The 10,004-nt window shown below is 64.9% G+C and overlaps 2 protein-coding genes across 2 annotated transcripts; one reads left to right on the top strand and one right to left on the bottom strand.

Moving 5' to 3' along the window:
• The first annotated feature begins 1,006 nt into the window (after positions 1-1,006).
• On the top strand, positions 1,007-4,846 carry WSB2 (WD repeat and SOCS box containing 2). The gene is made up of 9 exons (XM_054187659.1): positions 1,007-1,160; positions 1,308-1,479; positions 1,574-1,806; positions 1,999-2,130; positions 2,464-2,564; positions 2,782-2,954; positions 3,189-3,302; positions 3,786-3,893; positions 4,113-4,846. Exons 1-9 carry the CDS (start codon positions 1,145-1,147, stop codon positions 4,273-4,275), a joined length of 1,212 nt encoding a protein of 403 aa, XP_054043634.1. The 5' UTR covers positions 1,007-1,144; the 3' UTR covers positions 4,276-4,846.
• Positions 4,847-5,357: 511 nt separating this feature from the next.
• On the bottom strand, positions 5,358-9,297 carry RFC5 (replication factor C subunit 5). The gene is given in 13 exon segments (XM_054187660.1): positions 5,358-5,921; positions 6,194-6,248; positions 6,345-6,422; positions 6,635-6,764; positions 6,901-6,982; positions 7,155-7,201; positions 7,203-7,315; positions 7,451-7,524; positions 7,862-7,941; positions 8,025-8,111; positions 8,113-8,162; positions 9,005-9,069; positions 9,206-9,297. Coding segments are annotated over 13 exon segments (990 nt in total). The 5' UTR covers positions 9,238-9,297; the 3' UTR covers positions 5,358-5,824.
• Positions 9,298-10,004: the final 707 nt, after the last annotated feature.

The raw sequence follows: 10,004 nt of genomic DNA, 5'->3' as shown, positions 1-10,004 counted from the left end.
CACCGTGTGGGTGCTGGGTCCTTGGGGTGTCACCGCCGAGGGGGTGTCACCATGTGGGTGCTGAGTCCTTGGGGGGGTGTCACTGCCGGGGAGTTGTCACCGTGTGCGTGCTGGGTCCACGGGGGGGGCCAGTGCTGGGGGATGTCACTGTATGGGTGCGGGGTCCAGGGGGTGACACTGCTGGGGGTGTGTCACTGAGTGGGTGCTGGGTCCCTGGGGGGGGGTGACAATGCCGCGGGTGGGTGTCACCGTATGGGTACTGGGTCACGGGGGGGGTGTCACTACTGGAGCGGGTGTCACTGTGTGGGTGTTGGGTCCCAGGGGTGTCACTGCCAGGGGGTGTCACCGTGTGGGTGCTGGGTCCTTGGGGTGTCACCGCCGAGGGGGTGTCACCATGTGGGTGCTGGGTCCTTGGGGGGGTGTCACTGCCGGGGAGTTGTCACCGTGTGTGTGCTGGGTCCACGGGGGGGGCCAGTGCTGGGGGATGTCACTGTATGGGTGCGGGGTCCAGGGGGTGACACTGCTGGGGGTGTGTCACCGAGTGGGTGCTGGGTCCCTGGGGGGGGTGACAATGCCGCGGGGGGGTGTCACCGTATGGGTACTGGGTCAGGGGGGGGGTGTCACTACTGGAGCGGGTGTCACTGTGTGGGTGTTGGGTCCCAGGGGTGTCACTGCCAGGGGGTGTCACCGTGTGGGTGCTGGTTCCCTGAGGGAGGTGACCCCGGTGCACCCCTGCTGCCATCCTGCCCGCCCCCCGCCCCCCTCCCGGGGGTGCCGGGGTCCCGAGCCGTCCCCACCGGCGGCTCGGCGCTTTGTTCGCCGTCCGACTTATTCCCCGGGTCCCTTGTCCCCGCGCCTCTCCCGCTGCCAGCGGCACAGCCCCGGGGCCGGCGGGGGCGGGGGGAGCCATGCCAGGTGATCCTCCCTGCGGCCCCCCGCTGCTGCCGCCGCCGCCCAGGCCCAGGCCCGGGCCCAGGCCGCGGCGGGGCGGCGCCGCCGGAGGAGGCGGAGGAGACGGAGGAGGAGGCGGCCGGGCTCCCCTCACCGCGCCGCCGCCGCCGCTCCCGCCACCCTGGGCCTGGGCCTGGGCCTGGGCCCGGCGGGGCCTTGCGGCGGCCGGGCGGGGCCGGGCCGCGGAGCCGCCATGAAGCCGAGCGGAGGTGAGGCGGGGCCGGGGCAGCGGTTCCCATCCCCGGGATCCCCCCTGGGAAGGCCGGGAGCAGCCGGGGAGGGTGGTAGGGGGGAGGAGGCCCAGGCCGGTGAGCGGTGAAGGTGGAGGGGGGTAACATGGCCGTCCCGCCGCCCAGAGGAGCCGGTGCTGCTGGCCGAGCTGAAGCCGGGCCGCCCCCAGCGCTACGACTGGAAATCCAGCTGCGAGACATGGAGCGTGGCCTTCTCCCCCGACGGCGCCTGGTTCGCCTGGTCGCAGGGACACTGCGTGGTCAAGCTGATCCCCTGGCCCCTGGGGGAGGCCGAGCTGTGAGTAATGGCGGGGGGGACGGGACACACAGGGAGCCGGGGTGGGGGGTCCTGGCGGGGGGTCGAACGCCATCCCTCTCCTTTCTCCCCGCAGCTGCAAAACCTCGGAGCGCAAGGGCCGCGGCGGCAAAGCGGAGGCGAGGAGCCGAGGGGCGGCCAAGGAGAAGACGCTGGAGTGCGGGCAGATCGTGTGGGGCCTGGCCTTCAGCGCCTGGCCGGCCGCGGGGGCCGGGGAGACGGAGCCCGCCTGCGCCATGGCGCTTCCCTGCCTGATCCTGGCCACCGGGCTCAACGACGGGCAGATCAAGGTCTGGGAGGTGCAGACAGGTGAGCGGCCATTGCCGACAGCCAGAGCGGTTATGGCTTCAGGCTGGTTTCTCTCCCCTTGGAAGGGGATCGCGGCTTCATCCTCCCCCAGATACTCCCCCTGCTTTGTCGCAAGGGGGGCTGCCTGTGCGTGAGGGGCACTGCCTGGTTCCCCATAGTGGGGACAGCACTCAGCGTGTCCCCTCTCCGCAGGACACCTCCTCTTCAGCCTCTTGGGGCACCAGGACGTGGTCAGAGACCTGAGCTTCGCTCCCAATGGAAGCCTCATCCTTGTGTCGGCCTCGCGGGACAAGACCTTGCGTGTCTGGGACTTGAGCAGAGATGGTAGGAGCGCGTGGGGACATCCGCAGTGCTAGGGCACCCCCGGCTGAGGCTGGGCTCTGGGGAGAAACCCACCTTGGTAGGAGAGAAGGTGGGAGAGGACCTTTGGGGACGGTATTTGAGGAAGAAGGGGAGAGTCTGGAGACACGGAGCAGAGCCACCCACTTCCACGGGGGGCCTGGGAAGCGCAGGAGGGGGATGCAAGTAGACAGGTTGGCATCTGCCCAGGGGAATGCCCCAGCCCCATGCGCGTTCTCTCTGGGGAAGGGTGGGGGGAGAGCAGGGGCAGCGCCTCTTGTGCTCCCCTCTGGTGACTTGCGTGTCTGCCGTCCCCAGGGCGGCAGGTCCAGGTGCTGTCGGGCCACGTGCAGTGGGTCTACTGCTGCTCCATCTCCCCGGACTGCAGCATGCTCTGCTCCGCAGCCGGAGAGAAGTCGGTGAGTCCCGCTGAATCCGATGCTCCCCGCAGCCCTCTGTATCCCCCCCTGCATGAGAAGGGGCCAGGCCAGAGCCACCCTCGCTCCTTGGCCGTCCCAGCTCTGCATGGAGGAACTGGGAGCTGGGACCAGAGCTGGGATTTAAAGCCCAAGATGCTTCTCCTCCGCTCCTGCCCCCGGGATGCTCCCAGCCTCAGCACCTGCCCGTGTCCCACAGGCGCTGCTGTGGAGCATGCGATCCTACACCCTCATCCGGAGGCTGGAGGGGCACCAGAGCAGTGTGGTGTCGTGCGACTTCTCGCCGGACTCGGCCCTCCTTGTCACCGCCTCCTATGACGCCTGTGTCATCATGTGGGACCCCTACACTGGAGAGCAGCTGAGGACGCTGCGGTATGGGGCCGGGGGGGGATGGTGGAAGGTGGACAGAGCAATGCCGTGGGGGGTTCTTGGGGCCAAGTATGGCCTTCCCTTCTAGCTGGGCATGGCCAGCACCTCTTCCCTGGCTCCAGCGGCTGAAAGGGGGCTCTGGCTTGCCAGGTTTGGCCCCTCTGCCAGCCCCAGAGCACTGGGATGTGGCTCATGGCAGCATGGGGTTGACGCTGAGCCTGTTCTCCCCACACGCAGGCACGTCCCCTTGCACTCGGCGCTGGACTACAGCAGCGAAGTCCACACCAGCTCCCTGCGCTCCGTCTGCTTCTCCCCTGAGGGCCTCTACCTGGCCACGGTGGCGGATGACAGGTGAGTGTACCCCTTTGGGGACCTCCAGTGGGAAGAGGGTCCCAGGAGGACACCACCAAAACGAACCAGGAGCTCAGGACGTGCCAGTGGGGAGCAGACCTCACAGGCCAGTTCCCCACTAGTGCCCAGCGTAAGGGGAAAGCGCAGGCTGCCTGGGACACCGCCGCTTGGCTGTGGCAAGGGATAGCAAGGTCAGGGCCCTGTCACCCCTCCGAGCGACGAGCCGGGGCCCGTGTCCTCCTCCGTGCTGTGCCGCCCTTGCTGTCCCCTTCGGCACGGTCACTAGCTCTGTCTGCATCCAGCTCGGCTCGACAGGGCACAGTGCCTTCCGCCTTGTGACGCTCCTGGGATGCTCTAAGCCCACGGGAAAGAAAATCCTCCTCCAGAGTTTGCATGCGTTCAGGTGAACCCAGAGGTTTTCTTTTAGCTGCAGGCGCTGCCTGGATGTGGGCCTGGCATCGTGTCCCCTCCCTTTCTCCTTAGGCTCCTGAGGATCTGGGCGTTGGAGCTGCGGTCTCCGGTGGCGTTTGCTCCCATGACCAACGGCCTGTGCTGCATGTACTTTCCACACGGCGGTTTTATTGCCACAGGGTGCGTATGCGGGAGAGGAAAGCGGAGAAACACGGGCTGCTTCCTGCTCCTCCTCCAGCTCGGGGTCCGCTCAGCAAATTCTGGGCTTCCCTGGAGGTGCAGGCTGGTTTCCTGGGCTGGGGAACGCGTGGTTGCAGCAAATCTGGGATATTTCGGGGTAACTGAGCTTTCTCGCGCCGCTCTGCCCTGTGCTCACGGCTCATTTGGGTCCCGTTGCAGGACCAGAGATGGCCACGTCCAATTCTGGACCGCTCCAAGGGTCCTCTCCTCGCTAAAGCACTTGTGTCGCAAAGCTCTGCGCACCTTCCTGACGACGTACCAGGTCCTCGCGCTCCCCATTCCCAGGAAGCTGAAGGAATTCCTCACTTACCGGACTTTTTAAGGCAGCGTGGACAGCGGAGACACGGAACCCAGAGCCCTCTGCCCGGCGGTGGGGCTGGGCCTGGGTCAGAGGAGGCACCGCAGCAACGACGTCTCGCTGATTCCTGAGCCGCGGGGCAGGAGGATTGCCGCTCCCCTTGTTTTGGGGCTGCGTCGGGGAACGTGGAGGGATTTTTTTTTTTTTTTTTTGGTGTAATAATACTAGAACCCAGCAAAAAAGCATGCGGAGGGCAAGGGGCACAGCTGCGGTGGCCCCGCAGGGGACACACGTCCCCCTGTCCCCCTGCTATCTGCAAGTTTTGGGTCAGGTGCTTTTGCTTCCAAGTGCAATGTTGTGGATTGAAGGTTAGCGGGCGCGCTCCGAGCCGGAGCTTTTGTTGTTCCTACAAATACAGGGCTACAACCGTTCCCAATAAAAACGATCCTCACTGGGACCGGCTCCTGCTGGAGCTTTAGTTTCCGGAGAGGCGCAGGCTCTGCTGCTTCTCCTGCTCCGGGTATGAGCTGGACAAACCCCAGCGGGTGTCCGCGGACTAGACGACAGCGATGACAGAATAAAACAAAGAAACAAATGATTCGTCACATCTTTCCTCTTGGTTCGTAGCGGTGACCTGAGGATACCTGGCAGGGCAGGCCCAGGGCCTCCAGCCACGGCTGAGCGCCGACTTGGGCTCCGAAGTCCAGCAGACCAGTAAGCGTTCAGCGGTGGGTGCTGGGGGGAGGATCGGTCCGCCGCGAAGGTGGGACGCGGGGCTTCCCGCAGCCCCCAGCTCCCGTTCCTCCGGTGTTTTCTTTCCCTGCTGGAGCTCTGCACTCGAGGAGCCCCACGTTCACGCTGTGGATGAAGCGGTCTCGGGGGCTTGTCTCCCACCCTCCAGCTGAACTGGTGTCTGGAGTGACAACGTGTGCTTTGAGTCCCCTCCATGCTAGAGGGCCCGAGGCTGTGACCCCAGCTGATGGAGAGGACAGGGTATGTCTCCTCTAAACGACTCCCTGGGATGTTTTCTCTTGCGGGGAGCTGAGGGCAGAAAGCTGGGGTTTCCCTAACCCGTACGGGTGTCACCCACCGCTGCCTTCCCTCTTGTAACGGGGGGATGTCACCGCAAGAAACCGCGCTGTCCCCAGGCAGCGTGCTGTCCCCGGCTGCACGGGCGGCGGGGGTGGCACAAGCCACGGTGGGACTGCGCAGCGTGTCAGCGCCCTGCAGGGACTGGAGGTTGCGCAGGCGGGTGACAGCAGCAGGACTTCAGCCTGCGTGGGTGCGACGCCTTTGCGAGGGGACAGGGTCAGCCTCCACCCCCTCCCTTCGGTCCTTGCTCTACAGGAGGAAAAAGAAGAGACAAGCGCAACCCGCTGGGCTTTGGGAGGCGTCTGTATTTCCCGGCGAGGCTTAGAAACGGCGCTGCCCGACTCTTGCGCCCTGGCTGCGGGTTCAAGGCTTGCAAAAAGGCATGGGAAAGCCGGACGGAGCAGCTCCGGGCACCGCGCTGACGATCCCCACTGGCTCCCGCACCACGCGGAGTTGCAAGGAAGGACCCACCCAGCGGGACTCAGGCTTCGGCCACGATCAGGTCCCTGGTGACTTGGAAAGCCGCGATGAGGGAGCTCAGCTGAATCTTTTCACTGGTCCCAGCAGCCAGCCGGTACCTGGAGACAGGGGAGGGGGGGGGGGCAAGGGCAGGTGCAGGTGTTTACACCAGCATCCGCCTCCCCACAAAGCCACAGCTCTGGCCAGGACGCAGCAAGCCAAGCGCAGGGTTTATGCGGCAGAGACGGATGCGCAAGGGCTGGGGGCATCTGCCAGCGGTGCCCAGCAGCCACCAGGACCCAGCACAGCGTGGTAGCGGTGACCCCCCCGTGGGATGGGCGTGCTGGCCAGCCCCCCAAACCAGGGTGTTTTGGGGCAAGTGGACACTTACTCGATGTCTGCCATTTTGATCAGCAGCTGGATGCGGACCGAGGGTGGGAAATCGACTGCGGAGAGAAGGAGACGGCGTGCGTCAGCGGGGGCTGGGGGGGGACGATTGTCCCTCCCAGGGTCACCCAGGAGCTGGCCCCGCGAGCCCCTACCTCTGTGCACAAAGAGGTGGATCTCGGTGAGGATGTCCTGCAGCGCCAAGCCCTTCAGCGTCTTCAGCTCCATGATTTCTGAGATGAGAACGAGTGAAGGGGCTTTTTTCCAAGCTTTTCCCCACGAGATCCCACTCCTCATCCCTGCGGCAACCCCGAGGACCCTCCCCCCGTGCGAGCTGCACCCGTCCCAGCCAGAGCCGGAGGCCAGAGGATGGGAAGCCCTGGCGAAGAGGAGGATTCCCGTCGGCGGGGATTCGACGCTAAGCCCAGCGGAGGGAAAAGGATACTGCGGTAGGCGGTGGAAAAGTCCTGGTTCAGCATCCAGTCGAGGATGTTGGCGATGTCCGACTTGAGGGGGTGACCCGTGCAGGTGTAGACGTTCTCCTCCGTCACCTTGCCGAAGGCCATGGTGGTGCTCTGAGGAAGAGGAGGGCGGAGGGAGGGATGAAGAGCTCGTTTCTTCCTCCACCGATCCCTCCGGGGCAGCTGCCTGCGTGGGGCTGACCGCTGCCGGTGGACGCGAGGGCAGAGCGGCCGCGGCCGTGGTCCGTACCTGCAAGATATTGAGGGCTCTGCGCATGTCACCGCTCGAGAGGGTCACCAGAGCCTTCATCCCATCCTCCGTCACATCCACCCTGGAAAACAAGACCTGGGGGGCTGCAGAGGGAGCCAGCGCTGCCGGAGGAAAATACAACCCTGGAAAACCAAGCCGGCTGCTGCGCCTTGCGTAGGGGAACGGCGGGGGGGAAAAGGGGGATGCTGAGGATGCTGTGGGGCGCCCCCCCCAGCCCCCCGGCCCCAGCTCACCCCTCCTCCTGTATGACGTGCTGCAGCCGGGGCACCATCAGCTCCGGGGGTGAGGGGGCCGAAGCGGAATCGCGTGCAGCGGGACTGCAAGGCGGGGATGATCTTGGAGAGGTAGTTGCAGATGAGGCAAAACCGGGTGTTTTCCGTGAACTTCTCGATCACTGCAAAGAGGAGGGAGGAGAGGCTGGTCCTCCTCGGCCCCCTGCTTGTCTGGGCTTCCCCCCCCGCCACACCCTGCGCCGGGCTGGGAAAGGCCAGAGGGGTGGCAGTGGCGTGGGGTCCCCAGCGCCCCTCACCTCGCCTCAGGGCGTTCTGAGCATCCTGGGTCATGGCGTCGGCTTCATCCAGGATGACGAGCTTGAAACCTTTCCTTAAAAAGGGAGGAAAACAAGGGGGTGGCTTTGGTCCTGGAAAAGGGGGATGGGACAGGGGGTACGTGTGCCTGTTCCCAGCCTGACACACCTCCCCCCCCACCCCGAATGCTCCTTTCCCCTCCGGACCAGCACCTTTATCACTCATCCTTACCGTCCTCATCCTCCCCGCTTGCAGGGCAGCCCTGACTCCTTCCCATCCGCTCCGGCACGCTTCCCACCTCCGGAGCCCCCCCAAACCCAGCTCCCGAGGTGAGCGCCGGGGCAGGCGGTGCCGGGGGGCGGGATGTGAGGAAGGGATGGGGAGCTTTGGGAAGCGCAGACCCCACCACTCACTTAAAGATGGTCCTTGTGCTGGCGAAGCTCAGGATGGGCCCTCGGACGATGTCGATGCCCCGGTCATCGGAGGCGTTGAGCTGGAGGGAGACGCCGTGGATCCCTGGGATGCCCCCAGGGGGTGGGCGGGGATCCCTCCCACCATCACCCCCCCCAACCTTACCTCCAGCACCATGGAACCGAATTCCCGCTCCCGGTAGAGCTGTTTGGCACAGGCGAGGATGGTGGAGGTTTTACCGGTACCGGGGGGGGCCATAGAGGAGAAGGTGCGGGAGCCGATCCTCGCTGATGAACCGCTGCACTGCGGGGGGGCGGGGGGGGCACAGATAACGGGGCTGGGGGGTGCTCAGCACCCCCAGGGGTGTTGCGGGGAGAGGGGGGGAGTTACCTGGGGGGGGGGGTATGGGTGTGTGTGGGGTTGCTTATTGCTTACAGGGCTGGGGGGTTAGTACTGGGGGGGGGGGGCAGTACTTAGGGGGTGTGTATATGTGTGTGGTTAATTACTGGGGGTGTGTGTTTACTTACCAGAGGGATGGTTAATTACTGGGGGGTAAAGTTTACTTACTGGGGTGGGTGGGTTTATTACTGGGGGGTAGGGTTTACTTACTGGGGGGTAAAACTTACTTACTGGGGGGGGGGGGTGTTAATTACTGGGGGGTAGGGTTTACTTCCTAGGGGGGGTTAGGTTTACTTAGTGGGGGGTGTGTGTGTTAATTACTGGGGGGTTGGGTAATTACTGGGGGGTAGGGTTTACTTACTGGGGGGGGTGAGTTTACTTGGGGGGTGCGGGTAATTACTGGGGGGTAGGGTTTACTTACTGGGGGGGGTGTGTGTTAATTACTGGGGGGTTGGGTTTACTTGAGGGGTGCGGGTAATTACTGGGGGGTAGGGTTTACTTACTGGGGGGTTGGGTTTACTTACTGGGGGGGTGTGTGTTAATTAGTGGGGGGTTGGGTTTACTTGGGGGGTGCGGGTAATTACTGGGGGGTAGGGTTTACTTACTGGGGGGGGTTAATTACTGGCGGGTAGGGTGTGTTAGTTAGTTAGTTAGTTACCGGGGGACGTGTCTTACCGGGGGAGGGTATTGCTTACCGAGGCGGGGGGGGGATGGTTATTACTTACCGGGGGGGGGTGGTTACTTACCGGTGCTGAGTATATCCCGGTGAGACACCAGCTCCGACAGCGCCTGCGGCCGGTATTTCTCCACCCTGCAACGGACACAGCGCACCGGGGGGGGGGGGGGGGGGACGGGACGGGGAGGGTGGGGGGGGGTGGGATTAGCCGGGGGCAGCGCCCTCCGCTTCCTGATCCCCATCCCGATCCCGAGCCCCATCCCGATCGTACCACGGTAGGTTCCCGCCGCCCGCTCGCGCCATATTCCGCAGCCTCGCGAGAGCGCCGGGATGGGGCGGGGCGGGGCGGGGCGGGGCGGAACCGGCCGCCCCCACACACCCCCCCGCCCCCCCCGCCCCGCCCCATCCCGGCGCAGTGGCTGGGTCAGCCCCGGGGGCGGGGGTTAGAGCGAAGCAAGGCGGTGCTTGTGCTATGAGGGGGGGGGGGGAAAGGGGTGGGGGGGATGCTTTTTGGCGGGGGAGGGGGAAAGCAGAGCGGTGGGAATAGTGGGAATTGGGAAAGGGAAGGGACGGACGTGGGTTTAGGGGGAGCGCGGAGCCGGGAGCGGGCGAAGGAAGGCGATGGGTGGGATTCGCGCGGGGGGGAGCGCGGCGCTGGGAATGGGTAAAGTGAAGTCGCGGGGGTGATTTTTGGGGGGAGCGCGGCACTGGGCTGTGCTAGAGCAGGGGTATGGGTGTGCTTTTGGGGGGGCACAATGCTGGGAGTTGCTAAAGCAGGGGTGTCGGTGTGATTTTGGGGGGGGCACAATGCTGGGAGTTGCTAGAGCAGGGGTTTCGGTGTGCTTTTGGGGGGGCACAATGCTGGGAGTTGCTAAAGCAGGGGTGTCGGTGTGATTTTGGGGGGGCACAATGCTGGGAGTTGCTGAAGCAGGGGTTTCGGTGTGATTTTGGGGGGGCACAACGCTGGGAGTTGCTAAAGCAGGGGTGTCAGTGTACTTTTTGGGGGGGCACTGTGCTTCGAGTTGCTAAAGTGGGGCTGTGGGTGTGCTTTTGGGGGGAGCACGGTGCCG

The sequence above is a fragment of the Rissa tridactyla genome, unplaced genomic scaffold (genome assembly GCF_028500815.1).
Source record: "Rissa tridactyla isolate bRisTri1 unplaced genomic scaffold, bRisTri1.patW.cur.20221130 scaffold_573, whole genome shotgun sequence".
NCBI lineage: Eukaryota > Metazoa > Chordata > Aves > Charadriiformes > Laridae > Rissa > Rissa tridactyla.
Note: the sequence above shows the minus strand (reverse complement) of the source record. Positions and strands in the feature narration are given on the sequence as shown.

Excerpts from the sequence above, each read along its gene's own strand:
- WSB2 (XM_054187659.1), top strand. Across the intron at positions 2,955-3,188 it reads GAGCAGCTGAGGACGCTGCG|GCACGTCCCCTTGCACTCGG; the intron begins GTATGGGGCCGG and ends CCCCACACGCAG. Across the intron at positions 3,303-3,785 it reads GCCACGGTGGCGGATGACAG|GCTCCTGAGGATCTGGGCGT; the intron begins GTGAGTGTACCC and ends CTTTCTCCTTAG.